The sequence below is a fragment of the Rhinoderma darwinii genome, chromosome 2 (genome assembly GCF_050947455.1).
Source record: "Rhinoderma darwinii isolate aRhiDar2 chromosome 2, aRhiDar2.hap1, whole genome shotgun sequence".
NCBI classification, from domain to species: domain Eukaryota; kingdom Metazoa; phylum Chordata; class Amphibia; order Anura; family Rhinodermatidae; genus Rhinoderma; species Rhinoderma darwinii.
This window is the reverse complement of record NC_134688.1, coordinates 428,911,820-428,932,020: the sequence shown is the minus strand read 5'-3', so window position 1 is coordinate 428,932,020 and position 20,201 is coordinate 428,911,820. Positions and strand designations below refer to the sequence as shown.

The 20,201-nt window shown below is 42.7% G+C and overlaps 2 protein-coding genes across 3 annotated transcripts in view; one reads left to right on the top strand and one right to left on the bottom strand.

Moving 5' to 3' along the window:
* CENPV (centromere protein V) overlaps positions 1-10,324 on the top strand; it is a 54,152-nt gene extending 43,828 nt beyond the window's left edge. The window contains exon 5 of the mRNA XM_075854382.1: positions 10,076-10,324. Within this exon, the coding sequence (XP_075710497.1) occupies positions 10,076-10,200 (125 nt within the window). The 3' untranslated portion in view covers positions 10,201-10,324. The remainder of the gene's footprint in view (positions 1-10,075) is intronic.
* Positions 10,325-13,223: 2,899 nt separating this feature from the next.
* PIGL (phosphatidylinositol glycan anchor biosynthesis class L) overlaps positions 13,224-20,201 on the bottom strand; it is a 142,912-nt gene continuing 135,934 nt past the window's right edge. For both annotated transcript variants that reach the window (XM_075854380.1, XM_075854381.1), the window contains 3 exons: positions 16,703-16,734; positions 14,944-15,077; positions 13,224-13,564 (listed from right to left, as the gene is read on the bottom strand). In XM_075854380.1, the coding sequence (XP_075710495.1) occupies positions 13,439-13,564; positions 14,944-15,077; positions 16,703-16,734 (292 nt within the window). In that variant the 3' untranslated portion in view covers positions 13,224-13,438. The remainder of the gene's footprint in view (positions 13,565-14,943; positions 15,078-16,702; positions 16,735-20,201) is intronic.

Below are 20,201 nucleotides of genomic sequence, written 5' to 3'. Positions count from 1 at the left end.
TGTTGTGGAGACGGTGTGTACTGTGACGGCCGTGTCTGCCGTTGCTCACTCTCTCCTTCTCCTCCTCACAGTCCGAAGCACATGTGAGGAGGAGGTGGAGGAGGGTGTTTATTTGCTCACTGTAGGAGCGGAATCCCCAAGCCCGGGATTGGGGATTCCGCTGCAGGAGAAGTCACAGACTTCACTGTGTCCATATATGGACACAGTGACTTCTGAAGCGGAATCACCGGCGAATTGGCCTGGGATTCCGCTCCAGGAAAAGTCACTGACTTCACTGTGTCCATATATGGACAGTGACGTCAGGGACTTCTGAAGCGGAATCCCCGCCGATGTGGCCGGGGATTCCGCTCCAGGAGAAGTCCCTGCCTTCACTGTCCATATATGGACACAGTGACGTCAGGGACTTCTGAAGCGGAATCCCCGCCGATGTGGCCGGGGATTCCGCTCCAGGAGAAGTCACTGACTTCACTGTGTCCATATATGGACAGTGAAGTGAGGGATTTCTCCAGAGCCGTCCCCTACAGGAAAGTATGGGGGGTGGCACTACCTACAAGGGGGGCTGTGTGGCATTGCCTACAGGGGGCTGTGTGGCACTACCTACAGGGGGGCTGTGTGGCACTACCTACAGGGGGGCTGTGTGGCACTACCTACAGGGGGGCTGTGTGGCATTACCTACAGGGGGACTGTGTGGCATTACCTACAGCGGGGGCTATGTGGCATTACCTACAGGGGGGCTATGTGGCATTACCTACAGGGGGGCTGTGTGGCATTACTTACAGGGGGCTGTGTGGCACTGCCTACAAGGGGGATGTGTGGCATTACCTACAGGGGGCTGTGTGGCATTACCTACAGGGGGCTGTGTGGCATTACCTACAGGGGGGCTGTGTGGCATTACCTACAGGGGGGCTGTGTGGCATTACGTACAGGGGGGCTGTGTGGCATTACCTACAGGGGGGCTGTGTGGCATTACCTACAGGGGGGCTGTGTGGCATTACCTACAGGGTGCTGTGTGGCATTACCTACAGGGGGCTGTGTGGCATTACCTACAGGGGGCTGTGTGGCATTACCTACAGGGGGGCTGTGGCAGTATCTATAGAAGGTAGTGTGTGGCATTATCTTCAGAGGGCAGTGTGTTGCAAAAAATTGACAAATGAAATTCATCACTTTTTAAAACGGACAAGGAAAAAAACGGGTGCAAAACGGGTTAAAAATGGAAGCATGGCCCGGAACGGAACAGATGCAAAACGGCTGAGAAAACGGACCAAAACCGCCGTTTTTTATAGGCCGACACTCGGACCCTCTCGTGTGAATAGAGCCTAAAGGTAGTTGATGACGCGCCGTGTCTTTACACAGTCGAAAGTGCTGTCTTAGCAAAGACATGGAGCATCATCAATCACAGAACACGCCCCCTCCTCTGACAATCTCGTCGTCCACACCTTCTCATCCTTCCTTCTTCACACTAGTAGTTCCCGCACTTTGTGTGTGTGTGTATATCTATATATATCTATAATTTTGTGTGTGTATGTATATGCGTGTGTGTGTGTGTGTGTGTATATATATATATATATATATATATATATAATTTGTATGTGTTCATATATATGTATGTGCGTATATATATATATATATATATATATATATACACACACACACACACACACACACACACACACACATTATATATAAAAATATCTATAAATAGTGAGACACACTAAGGCCTCATGCACACGACCGTAGCCATGTGCACGGCCGTGATCTTCGGGTCGGCCTGCCCCGGAGTGTCACCCGCGAGCCACCCGCAAATCGCGGGCCGTGCACATTATTTTCTATGAGCCTGGACCGCAGAACATGGCCGTACTAGGAAAAGTCTGTTCTTTCCGCGGTCCAGGGTCCTGGGCCATGCACGGACCTTGGAAACCACGGTCTTTTGCATGGGCCCATAGAAGTGAATGGGGCCGCAATTCTCTCGTGGATTTTCGGGGGAATTGCGCCCACAAAAGCACGTTAGTGTGTATGGGGCCTTACATACATTTATAGTAAATTATGTAAAAAAAAGAAACGTTTTACCATTGTTTGGAGTAGTGTTTGGTGTTTGCTTCACTGTAAGGCCCTGTTCACACAGAGTTATTTGCAGGCAGAAAATTCTGCCTCAAAATTTCGCTTGAATTTTCAGGCAGATTTTGATCTGCCTCCACGCCGTTTGCCACGGGCCGCGGGTAAAAAACGTGGCAAACGGCGTGCAGGTAGGTCAAAATCTGCTTCCAAATTCAAGACAGAATCTTGATGCAGAATTTTCTGCCAGCAAAAAAACTCAGTGTGAACAGGGCCTAATACAGGATCTATTGGAACAGATCCAGCAGCAGGTGAGGTAAATGTGCTGACTGGATTGTGTGTACCAAGATGTCTGACTTAGGTGGAGTGGGCAGACTTAGGGCATGTTCACACGGCCTATTTTCGTCCGTTTTTCAGGCCGTAAACTCCCGAAAAACAACCGAAAAATCCGAAGCAGGAGCGTTTTTTGATGTCTTTTTACGCATAAAAAAACTACCGCGAAAAAGAAGTGCAGGAAACCTCTTGAGACATTTTTGGAGCTGTTTCCAATAGACTGTAGTGAAAAAAGCTCCAAAAACGGGCGTAAAAAACGCAGCGAAAATCTTCTGAAAAAACTTCTGAAAATCAGGAGCTGTTTTCTCTTGAAAACGGCTCCGTATTTTGAGACGTCTTTGCCTGTGAACATACCCTGACATTTATCAGGCTGTGGAAGGGGCGGGGGAGGGAGACGGGTGCCTGCACTTAGATCAGGGATAGATGGAGACACAAAGGATAATGATGATTATTACTGTGTAAGGGCTTATTCAGACGAACGTGTAATACGTCCGTGCAACGCGCGTGATTTTCACGCGCCTCGCACAGACCTATATTAGTCTATGGGGCCGTGCAGACTGTGAGTTTCATGCAGCGTGTGTCCGCAGCGTAAAACTCACGACATGTCCGATATTTGTGTGTTGTTCGCGCATCACGCACCCATTGAAGTCAATGGGTGCATGAAAATCACGCGCAGCACATCTAAGCACTTTCGTGTGACGCGCGTGATTCGCGCAACAGCAGTAAAAAGTATGAATGAAAACAGAAAAGCACCTTGTGCTACAAACATACAAACGGAGTGTCATAATGATGGCGGCTGCGCGATAAATCACACAGCCACGCATCATACGGGGCTGACACACGGAGCTGTTATGTACCTTTTGCACGCACAAAACGACGCATTTTTTGTGCAAGCAAAAGGCACACGCTGGTGTAATCCGGCCTCAGACAGTGTGCAGGGAGGGAGCGTCTGCCTGTAATCTGGAATTAGAGCAGGGAAGGACCATGTGACCATAGAGGGGCGTGGCAGTATGCAAATAGCTGAGGTGCTTTGGAGGAAGGGGGGGGGGGAATGCAACTGTCTCCTCAGATGCAGCCGGGGATCATGGGTATGGTGGGTTACAAGACAGGAAACAGCCAGTAAGGGATGTAAACAAACAGCAAGGGATGTAAACAAACAGAAAAAGCAGCAGTGATGATGGAAATCAAACAGAAACTGGTTAGAAGTTTAATAGGGGGTATTAGGGAAGGCAAATCAAGGCTGGGGGACATTTTTTAGACATTTTTTTTTTCCTGGACAACCCCTTTAAAAAAGCAGAGTTTAGTAACCAATATTTGGTTGTAGTTGGGCAAATGACATCCAAGCTTCATCCTCAATTAAGTGTCCCAAACAGGTAATACCTCTCCCACTCCAAAACCCCCTGCCTTGAACCATCTGCAACCCCTGCAGTACTGGATTGTCCCACAGCAGCCATGTAGACAGAGGACCCGAGGAATCAGCATATAAGCTTTTCACCTGCCTCCACACCTGTCTAGCAAGGGAGTGCAATGGGGTAATGTCCCCCTGAGATCTCAGACAATTAACACCCTCAATATATGCTTGTATCCCCCCACCGAAGTGAGATTGCAATAACGTCTCTATCCCCATATCTAAGGAGAGAGAAACCCATGGGCGAATATACCGAAGCTGGGCAGCCAGGTAATACAAATGAAATGCGGTAGAGCTAAACTTCCATGGCCGTTTTAACAGTATGTGGACACTCAAAGCAATGAGACTGCAAGTACAAGTCACAAGGACCCTTCAGCTGAAGATCAGGGTGAGGATTCTGGTCAGAGACCAGCAATCTCAGAAAATATATTGCCAGAATCAGAAGAACACAAGACGTGTGTGAAGAAACATCATGTTACTGGAGCTGGTAAAAGGATCAGAAAACCAGCCCAGCAGCTCATTAGCATAAATCTAAAAACGCTAATAAAGTGGTGAAAACAGATCGTTTTTTTTTTAAATAAAAAGCACTGCGGTCACCTACATTATAGCGCCCATCTCCTTATGTAGGAGATACGGCACTTATAATGTGGTGACAGAGCCTCTTTAACAACTCCATAACTGTACTCATATCCAATACGTCTGGATACAGTGTTTTGACAGGTCAGAGAAACGGAGCAGCCTGCACTTTTATGACCAATCAAAAAACAGCTTCCAGACATATAGTATTTTTTTTTTACAATGGACCACAGGATTCAATTGGATAGTCATCTTGTTGCATCCTTTTTCCCCAGTATATGTTTTTTTTGCAGTATAGAGTATGCCTCAACTGTATGGCAAATACATGGTGTGAACCTAGCCTAATTCCGCATTAGAGGGATAATAAACACAGTGATGTCACAGGATGAGGGTAATTAACACAGTGATGTCACAGCAAATTGATAATAAACAGTGAATTCCCGGCACAAGAATAATTGACAGAAGGATTTCAAAGTAGGTGGCTAATGCATAACTTGATGTCAGGCCATGGGAATAATGCACACAGTGATGTGAATGCCCAGGTTTAATACATGATATTACAGAAAAGATATGATGCCACTGATGCTATGCCAACATGGGAAAAATGCACACAACACTGTCTGACAACCAGAATGCTACACATAGTGCAGTCCAACCGCAAAAAAAAAAAGAATAGATGCACACAGTGATGTCACATCGGAGGGATAATAAACACAGATGTCATAGTACAGGCAAAATAAGTTTTTAAACAGGACAGTGATGTCACATCAAAAGAGATAATGCATACAGGAATGGCGCACACAGTGATGTCACTGTATATTGGTAATAAAAAGAGTTATATAACAACAGAGTGGTGATAAACAGTAATGTCACAGGACATGGGTAATAAAACAGTGATATCGAACCACAGGACTAATGCTCACTATAATTCCATAGAAGAGGGATAATAAACCTAGTGATGTCAGTTTAGAGATAATGCACACAATGATTGTACTTCACTGGAATCAGAAGTGTAGCTATAGGGGTCGTAGCAGTCGCACATGCGACCGGGCCCCAAAGCCAAGGGGGCCCGAGGGCCACACCACCTCTATAAAACAATTATATAAAGCTGCTGCTGCACATGCAGCATGGAACTTGAAAGAAGTCAGCTGCTTCCACCCAGGAGAGAAGATCCCGCCCGGCAGTCATGACGTCTCCTGAGACCTTACCGGGTACAGTACCTGCAGTTTGCAGTCCGATCATCAGCAATTCTCCTGCTCCTTAGAGACTACTGAGGGCTGTGAACATCATTACAGGGCTCCTTCAGTAAGTGCTCCCCCAATCACTCATGTTTACATGACTTTACATTTGTTTCCCGATTTTTTTTGCTGTTTGTGGCGCAATTTTCACAATCACGATAAAAATGTTGCGGTATTGCCACGATTTTGAAAATTGTGGCACAAAACCGCAATGACATCCCTAAGCCACTGATAGGCTTTAGCCCTGTTCACACTGAGTTTTTTGCAGGCAGAAAAATCTGCCTGCAAATTTTTGCCAAGATTTTCGTGACGCTTTTTGCCTGCGGCCATTGACCACCGCGGGCAAAGAACGCCGCGGAAAACACTTTCTCTGCCTCCCATTGATTTCAATGGGAGGTCAGAGGCGGAACCAAGGCAAGAAAGAGCATGCCGCTTTTTTTTTACCGCAAGCGGCATGATGTGATCCTGTCTGCTAGGGCCTGTATCTGTGGGCTTAGATACATGGCCCATGTGTGATACTCTCTAATGGGCCCTGTATCCAAGTCTACCACATGGTAGGCTTAGATACAAGGCCCAAGCAAACAGTAATCTTATACTGTATAAAATTAGTGTCTGCTGGGCCCTGTATCTAAGCCTACCTCGTGGTAGGCTTAGATATGGGGTCCAACAGACACTATCAAACATTGGCCCTTTATCTAAGCCTACCACCTGTGTTACTAATGGGTTTTTTGTGTGTTAGTGTTTTTTTGCAGGTTCGGTTGTTGGACTACGTTGGATTCGAGGACTACTTCGATTACGGCTTTTTTTATTTTCAATAAAATGGTTAACGAGGATTGGGTGGGTGTTTCTATTTCAATACAATATTTTTTCTATGTGTTTGTATTGTTTTTTAAACTTTATTACAACCAGCCTAGTAATGGCCGCTGTCTGATTGACATTACTAAGGCGGGGCTTAGTGTTAGCCGGTGCAGAGTCTAACACTAACCCCCATTACGGTGCAGAGTCTAACACTAACCCCCATTATTACCCCGGTACCCACCGCCACCAGGGGTGTCGGGAAGAGCTGGGTGTGATCCAGCACCCGACCATCTGAAGTGAGCGCCGAGCACTGGGCAGCCGCAGGCTGGTATCATTAGGCTGGGAAAATCCAAAAACAGTGGGGCTTCCCCCCCTGGTAATGTTAGTTGTATCTGGCTGGTTTTGAAAAATGGGGGGGACCCTCATTTTTCATAACCAGCCAGATACAACACAGCAGCAGAAGGCTAGCATTACCATGGTGGGAAGGGCCACTGTTTTTGGGCTTTCCCAGCCTAATAAAACCAGCCTGCGGCTGCCCCAGTACCGGGCCATCACTACAGATGTTCTGGTACTGGATCACACACGGCTCCTCCCGGTAACCCTGGTGGCAGTGAGTACCAGGGTAGTAATGGGGGTTAGTGTTAACCTCTGGACTGGCTAACACTAGGCCCCGCCTTAGTAATGGACGCTGTCAATCAACCAGCGGCCATTACTAAAACAGTAGTAATAAAGTTTAAAAAAAAACAAGGACACAACCCTCATTAACCATCTTATTGAGAATAAAAAAATGCCGTCATCGAAGTAGTCCTGGAATCCGAAATAGTCCAAAACACAAAAAAATTTGTGACACATAAAAAAGAATAGCAATTCCTATACTTACCTTTCCTGGGTCCAGCGCTGGAGCCGCAATGTCAGCGAGCTGGGCCCTATATCTAATCCTACCGTGTCTGATACTGTCTGCTGAGCCATATACACACACACATACATATACGCACACACATTTTTTTGGGGGGGTCATATGTATTGGGGCTATCGCCCCAGACGTTTTAAAACCTTAGCGACACCCCTGGCTGCTAGTGCTACATCGTTGGGTCACTTAGGAGACCCAGCGATACAGCTGAAAGCTGCGGGCCATCCGCCATGAGAAGTTTGGGCGGGGCCCAAGATGGACTTTTTCACCGTGGCCCGTAAGCCTTTAGCTACGCCCCTGACTGGAATAATAAGCAAAGCAAAGTAAAAAAAAAGTTGCCACAGCAGATTGGTAATAAACAGTAATGTCAAATTATAACACTAAAGCACTCTATTAATCTAGTAATTCTATCCCAGAAGGATAAAAAACGCAGTGTTGTTACAGTACAGGAATAATAAATGCATTGAAATCACAGTACAGAAATAATAAAAACATGTACAGGGATAATAAATGCAAATGTGACAGGGATAAAAGTGATGTCACTGAATAGGGGTATAAGGCATACCATATGTTGGAAGAGGTCCTGTGTTGGCGCTGTTGCTGAAGATCAGGGTGAGGATTCTGGTCAGAGACCAGCAATCTTAGAAAATATATTGCCAGAATCAGAAGAACACAAGACGTGTGTGAGGAAACATCATGTTACTGGAGCTGGTAAAAGGATCAGAAAACCAGCCCAGCCCAGAGATTATATAGAACTAAAAACTTATCGCACATTTGTTCATGTTTTGTTATATTTTGTTGTTCTTTCATTTAAATGAGAAAAGATGTAGTCATTTGTTCTATGTGCATTTTAGGTCTATTTTGGTGACTTTGCGGGTCTGACGCCCTGACTGCTAAACTGATAATTGTTCAAGGGGTTGATGGAGTTTTCCTTTAATTTCCTTCATTAGTAATGTCATGATCTTATCTCTTGGTCAGGTGGGCAGCAAATCTTTATCAAAACATTAAAAAAACAACAGGATTTTCTTTCCCTTTGAGAAATTAGCTGCTGTCATTAGTAGCATAAATTAGCATTGAATCTACCAAACAACTAATCTCAGGAGATTTTGATCATTTTCTGAACAGCAGCGTAACTACTTGTATCCTTACACTGCATGTGAGATGCTTGCTCAGGTGTGCACTAACTCATCCTACATGGCTATGACCACAGGTAGATGCAGTTTCATCTAAGAAACACCAGCTTTAGCATCCCTCTGGGAATATCATTCAGGCAGCAGGATCATTGCCAGGTGACCAGCAGTGCACATGTTTTACAATTCTGGTGTTTGGGGATTAATCCAGCACCTTCTCTTCTATTTATCCAAGTAATATTCCGAGCACAATGCTCCCTGATGGACCAACTTCTGGATACGCTGCTCTGCACCATGACCTCCTAAAGAAGGAGCCACTGGATGTGTAATAAGAGATGTGATCACCAAGCCCGAGCAAAACGTCTGAGGAGCTCCGAAACGTTTATGTGCGAGAAGAAGTGTGACAACCTCTATGACCTTCATGTTGTGGAAAAAACTAATGTCATTGTGCAAGTAGCTTAAAGTGGATCTATCAGGTGTCCTATGCCACCACTTGAGGGCATAGAATATAGGGCCGGGGCACACATATTACCTATGCAACCTACTGTATTTAGCTGTACATGGGTCTATGTCTGGCCACAGGACGTTTTAAAATTAGTATCAGACTTCCCCCTCCCTCCATACTAAAAAAATTACATAGACACGCAATCTTCCCATTAAGCCGATCACAGAGTCTTTATGAATGGCTGATAATTGAAGATGCACTGCCTGTGATGTCACAGTATGGGGGTTATTAACACCGTGATGTCACAGAAAATTGGCGAGAATAAGAGAAAGTAGCCCTGCAAACTTCAATACATGTGCCACAGGGATGTCCTTGTTAACCGCCTCACTGCCCTAGACCACCAGCAAAGGTTATTATTAACAATCTTCACTGGCCTAGATCACCGCTACTTGTGAAGGAGAAAAAAAACACATTCAAATGTTAAAAGATGGAGAGAGCTACTGCATGGAGCAGCCTTCTCATCCACCCATTAATTAGAATGTAATGCTTTCCCCAGTGCTTTTTTTTAATTTTATTATAAAGGATGTATAAGAAGATGCAGGTTTACTGGCGGGTCCATCCCTGATAGAGGGAGAGATGTTCAGCTCGGGGATCTATAGTTTTCCTAGGATTGATCCAGTATTTCATGTATTAATCTGTATAAATGCTACCGGGTTTAAACAGATTTTTATATGAAAACTGTAGATACCCCTGAGCTCAGGATCACCCCCTCTATCTTATGTCGCCCTACTAACAGGGAGTTCCGGAGGAGCGAGGGCATAGATTGGTTAGTTCTACGCTGCCTGGAGAAGTAGCATTTGCGTACATTGTGATTATATAGGGGACAATCTCATCAGATACTGTAATGGCTGTTATGGACGTTGAACTTTAATTCATTGTAACCGCAGAAACAAAAGCCTATATTACAAAGAGACCAAGAAACATGTATATTAATAAAGACACGGTTCTCATCCTGGTGGGTCATCATATTTTGGATAATGGCGTTTTTAACAAATTTGAATTATGTTTTTTTTTTATGGATACGGACCCAGTATTAGCAATGGTAGCGCATTACCACGTGTGTATTTGACAATGGGACCGGCTTATTTGTAAACTTTAATATGTCTTTGTGTTTGATATTTCCAGGCATTGCTTCACACTGCCTTGATGAAGGGACAGTGCGCAGTATCAATGTGGAGCAGATAAATGGAAAAGAATGGGAGAAAGCTATGAAAGAGCACAAGACCATTCGTAATATGTCAAAGTCCTGAGAGTGTCCAGACAGTTGTTTTATTCCTGTTCATTTATAGGTTTCCGTCCATTACTAGTTTTTTACATTTCTGCCATTGTGGCCTGTCTTCAATTTAGTGAATTAAATCTTTTCTATACATTCAATGACATTTGTTGTTACTTTTTCTTCCTTCTGCTGTTTTTGGTAATGTACATTTTCTCTCTCTATGCTTGCTGAGTGGACGGCCTTAATTTGTGTGGGATATTTGAGACGTCTACCACTCCTGTCTCTCCTTCATGCTATTACGCTGCGGTAAAAAATATACAAAAATTGACATGCGGTGCAGATTCTAAATTTGCAGCATGTAAATCTCTCTTGTGAAAACGCTGCGGAATTCGTCAGAAATTTCGCAAGTGTTTACGTGTGTGGACATACTCTTAAAGTGGTATTCCCATCTGGAACACTTATGGCATATCCACAGGATATGTCTGGTATATGTGGGTCCCACACCTTATGCTGTTCCTACCTGCTGCTGCTGGGCTCCGGCCACTGAGTTACGGGGTGGCCGGGAGTACGGATACAGCCAAGCTTGCTGAACTAAGCAGATTCTGTAACTCCCATAGAAGTGAATTAGAATTACATAAAAATCATAACACAGCGAGCTACGCTGTAGTAATGAAAGTGACTGTGGCCGCGTTGCGACCCCCAGGTTTAATTGACTTAAGATTATTAATTAATTTTCTTGAGCATGGTAAAGATCTACAAAAGGAAGTGTTAGTCTATTGTGAGGGCTCAGTTTTCAGTGTGAAACATGTAATATATCAATATTTTTTCACGTCGATAATAACATGGATATGGGGCAGTGTGATGGCTCAGTGGTATACCCATAGGCTTCTGTTATACTGGTGGAGTGTCCTTTTGGCCTCCGTCGGGCAGTGTACGTCGGTTATACCATCTTTTTTGCTGGATAGACAATCTCTGACAGTGCCCTGGAATATGTTACCACAATATAAACTAAGTCCATATGTACAAAATGGATGTAGACCAAAGCAATCCTCACATCATCTTTTTGTATAAATATGGCACTGACATTGGACTTCGTGGATCAGTCCAGAAAGTATTCATTCACAGCAGCCCGTATCTTGGTCTGGCACAGAGAAAAAAAGAAAAAGTAAAGAATATATCTTACATAGGGAAGGAAATGGGGACCATGTGCAGTGGGAAGAAACGAAAGGCCCATTTACACGGGCCAATAATCGGCTGAACGAGCGTTCTTACGAACGCTTGTTCCCGATTATTGACCCGTGTAAACAAGGCAGCAATCAGCTGACAAACGAGCAAACGCCTGTTGGTCGACAGATCATATAGTTTGTGCAGCCTATAAAATCATCGTTGTGTAAACAGGAAATGTGCTGCCGACAATGATGCAAACTGATGGGGACCGAACAATTGTATTAATAATCGTTGGTCCACATACAGAAGTTATCTGCCTGTGTAAAAGTGCCTGTTCTCAACCGCCGATCAACCTGTTATATTGTCAATCAGTGCTCGTCATGGGCGAAAATCTGCCCATGTATACCACCAGCCTTAAAGAGGCTCTGTCACCAGATTCTCAAATCCCTATCTCCTATTGCATGTGATCGGCGCTGCAATGTAGAGAACAGTAACTTTTTTTTATTTTTTAAACGTTCATTTTTGGCCAAGTTATGAGCTATTTTATATATATATATGCAAATGAGCTTTGAAATGGACAATTGGGCGTTTTTTTTTCGTTATGTCCAACTGGGCGTGTATTGTGTTTTTAACTGGGTGTGTTTACGTGTATGACGCTGACCAATCAGTGACCAGTCAGCATCATACACTCATCTCCATTTACACAGCAGCGATGTGCAGCCACATAAACAGAGATTAACGTTAATCAAGTGACCTGATAATGAATACACATGATCATCCAGCCTGGACATAACGAAAAAAAAAACGCCCAGTTGTCCATTTCAACGCTCATTTGCATATATATATATATATATATAGATATATATATAAAATAGGTCATAACTTGGCCAAAAATGCAAGTTTTTAAAAAAAAACAAAAAACGTTGCTGTTATCTACATTGCAGCGCCGATCACATGCAATAGGAGATAGGGATTTGAGAATCTGGTGACAGAGCCTCTTTAACGCTAAAGAAAGGCATCTGCACAAACCGTGGATGCAGCAGCCAGCTGTGAATGTGACGAGTACTGGAAATATCTTCCTTCTATGATCACAGGGATTTTTCGTATACATTATAATGGATGTCAGGGCTTCAATCCTCAATGTACAAATAGTAACTAGAAACAAAGTCACACGCAGCTCCTTACCTCAACATTTCAGACTGATGGAGCTGAAAAGCGGCCGTATAAAATATTGTTATGAGCAGAATGGGTGACATACACAATTTAACCCAAACATTAAACCCCATGACAGGCAAAGTGATTAAAATTGAATATCTTCTTACAATGTTCATCTGTCAAGGGGGGGAGGGATATATAAGGCAGCAAGAGAATTGTCAGGTTCTTAAAGTTGATGTGTTGGTAGCAGGAAAAATGGGTAAGCCTAAGAATCGAAGCAACTTTGACAAGGACCAATTTGTAATGGCTGGACGAGTGGGTTCGAGAATCTAAAAAAAAAAAAAAAGTCCCTGTTAGTACCTACCAAAAGTAATCCAGGGAAGGACAACCGGTGATAGTGTCATTGGCACATACGGCTTCTTGATGCGTGCGGGGGGGGCGGCTAGCTCGTCTTGGCTGATCCCACAGAAAAGCTACTGAAGCACAAAATGCTAAAAAAAAAAAAAGTTACTTTTGGCTATGATAGAAAGGAAGAGATAAAGGGTGTACATGGGCTGCAACAATGTAAGAATGAACAGCCTGCCGGGTCTACAGGCGTCCACACATTTTGGATTGTCACCAAAAAGAGTGAAAACTGTGGAATCTAACAAAGAAAATTCCCAATGTTTATGAAGTAAATATCCTAGCAAATCCTGCGGAGACGGACCGTGTGAAGGATTAAATTGCAGACACAGATTGTCACCATTTCAATTTGCTACTTTTTTTATTTAAAATTTTAGAGCTAAAATAAAAAAACAACAATAGTTTTGTCAATGCGATTATTGAGACTCTAGTGCAAGAAGAACCACAGTAATAAAACGAGAACACATCATGTAACATCCTGGATGCCAGAATGGGGATATATAGAGACGTCCGGTCATCTGCAGACATGTGTTGAGCGCAGAAAATGCTCAGCTTTTCTTTTCTGTTTTCTTGTCATGTAAAAAGTTAAGCGAGTTGATCATCATGTAGCGTGAGAAGAACAGGTAAATATGACGAAACCAAAGTAGTTGACTCTGATGGTGAAGCATTGCCTCCTGGAACACAACCAGGAAATCGATTAGTAAGATGCATTACAATTACAGATGAAATGGGAGATGTTCCCTTGTAACCATCCGTCTGTGATTTTCTGTTTAGGTGAAGCTGCTCAATTATAGATCAATATTTTCATGTATTGCACGACCTGCTATTAACGTTCTAAAGATCAGAAACATTCACTGCAATGATGTAATCCTTCCATTTCTTATAGAAACAAGGCGCAGTACAGGTCTATGAACTGAAGACGGCGGACAAATCACAGGAGTTCTTGAGACTCTTTGGCCAGGTTTAGAGAGTAGAAACAAGCATCTGATTTGTCATCAATGTTTATCTTTTAAGTTAATATTCATAAACTATACCTAGTTATTTTTCAGAAATAATACAACCACAAAGTGACACTCCACAAAATAAATGATTAACTGCTAAAACTTCTAGGGGTATTTAACATAGTTGGGTCTGTTATGTATGTAGTTGCTCTTTGTATCTGTGGTACACGCAATTTACACAACAAGGAACACCTGCAAAATAGTGTTTTTGGGGAGCACATAGTTATTACACGTCCATCAATTTTAACCAGGGGAAGAAAAAGGATGTGGATGAAAGGAAAGGGTTATATCTAGAACTTTGTTTCCCCCTATTGATCCAGAGAAAGGGGAAAAAAAACCACATATAAGACATGAGCCAATGTGCCCTATAAGGGAAAGAAATCCTTCCTGATCCCAAGTGGCGATCAACTGGATCATCATTCAAACAAGCTTTATTGTAGCTTTTACATAAAATCCAACACTGAATGGAGACAAAACACTACGCTTCAGGCACATACGACCCTTAGTCATGGCATGCAGGTCGGTATACACACATAACTTAAAAGCAAGTCACAGAACAGTAGGTGTACAATGAAATGAAAGCAGACGTCACTTAGTATGATTGTTAGAATGTTTAGTATTGGACATTATACTAATAATACAATATTAAATCATGTATGCGATTAATAGCTGTGGGAACACCAGTATTAAAGGGGTTTTCCAGGGCTTTGATATTGATGGTCTATCCTTAGTATAGGGCATCAATATCAGATCGGTGGCCGTCCCCTTTATTGTTTGCCATGCACAGCTCCATACATTTGATAGTGGCTATGCCTAGTATTGCAGCTCGATCCTATTTAATTGAATTGGGACTGTGCTCCATAGAGCAGACCTATAAGGCCTTCATTTACATATTTCTTCTGTTTAGGTCCCCTTCCTGGTTTCGGCTTAAAAATACATGCAAAATCTGCACTGTATGAACAAGGCTTAAAACGGGAAAAAAAATATTATTTGCTGAATAAACTGTATCAGAATCTACTCTACAGACTGCAACTTAGAGATGTTAACGTTACCTTGGCCTGTGAGTACTGCCCTCCTGATGATATAAAGAGAACGTCTGGGCCGCAGAACCAGCTCAGTGGTAGATCTAGTACCGAGAGGTATTTCCTCAATATGTTCACAGATTCCAACAGCAAAACAGAGCATCCTGTGCAGATCAATATGGTTAGAAAGCAAGAAAATTGTAAAAAATATGTACACGAAAGTGATGGTAATAAATGTCGATTTTTAATTCGGAACATACAAATCACATACAGAACTTGCTTGTCAATGAAATATTATGGAAAATCTCTTTGGATTTGCAGGTGAGCGTCACTATATATGTGGCCATTATTACCGCCGCTAATCCCCGAAGGGCAGACATAAAGGGACTCTCTGATATTAGATACAAATTTTCCACTAAATCCATCAATGATTACAGCATGTATGGAAACACAGTCCTCCCTGCCACAAGACTGGTACAGGGAGAAGTTAGTGCCTGTGTGTTAATTATTAGCAGAACTGTGGCATTGACCTCTCATGGACCCGGACATGGCACAGCTGGACGGCGGCTGGTGAGCAGGACTGTGACGTCACTGGAGATAAAAGTAGTAAAATTCACATATAATGACTGATATGGTCCAAGAGATGGAGCTCTTTCCATAGGAAACAGCTGAAAGCGCTGGGTGGAAAATTACTGGCTCGGTGCTGACTTCTGTTATGAAAAATGCTTTTAGACTTTACATTCTGCTCTGCTATTCATGGATGCTTCATGCGTAGGAAGAATAGTGCCTTCCTGCAGATAATGGGATACGGCAGGCTGGCAGGCATGCAGTGGACGGAGGTTTACACAATGGACTGACGCTGACGGACATTCACGGACTGAATATTGTGAATACAGATTATGCTTGTACATTCTGTGACATCACGATTTGTGCAGTCTTGTGAATTTCTTCAAAAAACCCAAATCAATACATTTTTATTGTAAATTCTGCCATATCGCAGTATTTCTCCATAGACAGCACAGCACGACTAGCGCTGCAATGGTATAATATAATGTGGTTCCTGACTTGTAATGTTGGAATATGGTAGTTGTTTTTTTTACATACACCCATCCACAGATATGGATCTTTGTATGCATGTATGCTGTCACCACGTATAAGCATTAGTAAATAACCCAGCCCCTCCCAGAGATATATATATATACATATATATATATATATATATATATATATATATACTGTATATATATACACAGGCCTCAGATCCGCTCAGGTCCCACTAAGATTCCACCCCACCCATTATGGCAGAATCCGCCCGAAGAACGAGCAGGAAGCTTCTTTTTTTTTCCCACTAGCTAAAATAATCAGCTAGCAGGAAAAAGAAGCGGGCGACTTCCATTGAAATGAACGGGAGGCGGTATTTTGTTGCGGAATGCGCCTAAAAAATGTCTCTGTGTGAACATACCCTAAACAGTACAAACCACTGTCCACTTGATGGAATTTATTAATATGGTGAGCTTGTTATGGTGCAGGGCTCTGATATATTTGACAGTGTAGCCTTCACTTCTTGTTAGGCCAGTTTCAGATGGCTGCAATGTGGATGCACTTTAGCTTCTGTATTCTAGCCGCAATACCTGAATCTTCTGCGGTTGTACAGAACTGAACTTTGGACCCTATAGAACCCTATAATGATCTTAGGTTCAATAGAACCGCGGGAGGTACGGGTATTGTGCCATAATACGGACTACACACATAATCATACACTGCATAGAAACAAGCGGATATATCATACCTGCAGGTAACTTTCCAGAGTTGTGGAGGGATCTGGGGAAAAAAGCAGAAAGATGCAACATTATGATATAAAGATGATAACAAATGTTATTTAAATATAAGCAGAGGTGTTTAAAACGCATTGTTTAATATAAATTCTGTTTTTCTGTAATATGAACTACTGTAAGTTCATAGGTGACGACAAACGTAGGCAGCCATCACAGCGCCCTACAGGGTTGACATCTATGAATTTTCGGCTCACTGCCCTTCCTCCTCTTTATCTCTCTGTAGCACTGCCAATAATGGAGCCCCAAGTCATCTGCATTATCTTCTGTATGTTTTTGGCTGTAACTAGATTTGTCTGCCTGCTGTGTGTCAAATAGGGTATCCACCAGAACAACACAGCCAAAGAAAAATCCAGAATCCTAAAGTGGACTACCTGCCTAAGGACACATGCATCCTAAAGCTATACATGTTCATGGGTGAGATAGCAGATAAGGGAAGTTGACTGCCCCTCCAGCAACAGACTCCTCCCCTTTGCCATCTAACAGTAGATATAAAGAGTGCTGCAGAGGGGGAAAGGAAATCTGAAAAGAAACGGGAGGTTTTAAACTTGTTTTGTTTTTTTGACAGCAATTTACCTTAGAAATTTATAGTTAAAGGGATTGTCTGAGTGATGCAAGTACGGCATGTGACCGCTGAGACCAGTGATTGGCTGCAGCGGACACACCCCAGTATGGCACATCATTACTTCTAAAATGTAAACAAAGACCAGCAGGGGATCAGAATCAGTGCTGTACTGTGTTATTTTTTTAATACAACATTTGCTAAATGCAAATTACTTTTTTTTTAAACTCTTGGCAATCCCTTTAATTCCATAACTTGCCATGTTTAATGCAAAATATTTAGCAGTATACAATATTTACTACAATTCAGAGCAAATTGTTACATTATGACTGAATGTTACATACATTTTATTTACATTATATGGGTTGTCTGGTTTTAAAAAAAAAATTATAAACACTATTAGGTAATTCAATGACATTTCTCTTTTAGATCACACAAAACATAACAATTTCTCAATTGGAATAATTTAAAAAAAAACCTGCTCCTGTGTGTAGATATTGCTGTTACATACTTGTTATGGCGCCCCCCGGTGTTCTTTTGATTCCCTCTCAGAATACCCCCCACCCCTTATCTGTCCAGTGCTGGTGGACACACATGCGCCGTAGATCAGTCCCACTGCCCAGATCCTCTTGTACACGGATGGAGTGATTTCTGATATTATGCACTCCAGTCAGTAAGTATCGGCACAGGACAAGCCGCTTCTTCTAACCCGCACATTAGGTGGATGGTCTCAGAGGAAATCACAAGAACAGCAGGGGCCACCATAACAAGTTGTAAACATAAATATGTAGACAGGAGCAAGTTTTAAATTTATTCCAATTAAAACATTTATAGAGGGACCCCCAGTTCAGGACCCTCATCCATTAGAGGACAATAGCGGAGGACCCAACTTATCCTTGCATTACACCAACAGCACATTTCAATGGGAACCGTGTAATGCCTTCTTTTCCCTGCGGTGGCACTGCAGGGGAATTGAAAACTTGCTCATGGGTCTCACCACAGATTACATGCTGGGACATCATGCCATCAGCTTATCATCGGAGACCGTTCTTGGGCAAGGATTGTCCTTCAAATCTTTTGTCAGCTTATTCTATAGAAGCACTGTACAGTACGCTCTTATCCGGCTGTTCTCAAGGCAGTACTGTTTCAGCCTAACAATCTCTAAAAACTTGTACATAACAAAATCCATTTCCAGAAGTTGTAACAGTAAATAAGCTAAATGATTACATTAATGATTCGATTGCTCCTTGAAGCCAAACTCTGACGTGGCTTGTGATTCCAGTTAGGCAAAGTCTTCTGTGAGTCAACGCCTTCTTAATATCCGACTATGGGACCCCGGCCAACTAGAGGAAAGGTTCCACTTTTCAGAAGCTCAATTATGTTGCACAGGATCAGGAAATTGTAGGCTAAAATGTAATTTCCACTGATCCATCAGAGTGATGTTGTGTAAGCCGACAGCATCGTGGAAAACCTGTGAGTGCTAGTCTCTGAAGTGGAATGAAACCAGAGTCAATAGATTGTTTACCAGGGTTGCCCCAGGTTAAGGCTGTGTTCACATCAGGGTTGCTTTTTGTTGAGGGGTTCCATCGGAGCTTTCCATCGGGGGAACCCCTCAAAGGAAAGGCAAACGGAAACCTTAGCTTCCGTTTGCATCCCCATTGATCTCAATGGTGACGGAAACTTTGCTAATGGTTTCTGTTTGTCACCGTTGTGAAAGGGTTCTATTGTTTTGACAGACTCAATAGCGCAGTGGACTGCGCTATTGATTCCATCAAAAACAACGGACTTTGTCGCAATTCTCAACATTAATTGTCATATTGGAAAGTGGCTTACAACCTACAGACGAGGGACCTCTGATGTATGAGAACCAGGCACTTACTAACCAATTCAACCTCCAAGATTTGTAGTTTGTGTAGTCAGAATTCTACAGCACATTTTTTGTGCCTTTAAAATACTACAAATTCCAGTATAGCATTGCTCATTCTAGATTCGATGACTGTAGCATAAGATTAATTATTTTTGGAGAAAACATGGGCTCATAAAAGAATAAAAAATTATAGGGCTGGAAGGAATAAGAAGTATAAGGCCTCATGCACACGACCACATTAGTTTTGCGGTCCTCAAAACCACGAGTCCGTTGCAGTCCATTGAAAAACTTGTATCCGTGTGTCATCAGGACTCACGGATTCACAACAATTCACCAGCATTGGTGAATCCGCAAATCCGGACCATAAAATGACATGTCCTGAGTTTTTGCAGTGTGAATGAAGCCTAACATGCTTCCTGCTATTTTACAGATTAGTACAGTGATTCCCACCCCTATTACCATGGGGGAACCCCTGAAATATATTTCCGCTCCATTTTGCACATGTGACAGGTCCACTTTATTACTTTTATAAGGACTGTCTCTTTTCAAGAACATCCTAGGTTTTTCTTTAAAAACTTGATAATAAAGAATTTATTTGAAAAACAAAACAAGCAAGCAAGCCAAAAACGTGTCTACTCTGAATGTCTAGTGTATGGTACATGTGATCAGAAGTAGCTGCAATTTAGAAGAGTCTTAGGGTATGTGCACACACAAAATCAAAAACTTCTGAAAATATGGAGCTGTTTTCAAGGTAAAACAGCTCTTGATTTTCAGATGTTTTTTAAGCCACTCACGTTTTTTGCTGCGTTGTTCACGGACGTTTTTGGAGCTGTTTTTCTAGTCAATGAAAACGGCTCCAAAAACGGCTCAAGAAGTGACATGCACTTCTTTTTCGCGGGCGTTTGAAAAACGGCGGCGTAAAAAAAAACGCTCAGTCGGAACAGAACGCAGTTTTTCCCATTGAAATCAATGGGTAGATGTTTGGAGGCGTTCTGCTTCTGATTTTTCAGCTGTTTTTCGACCCGAA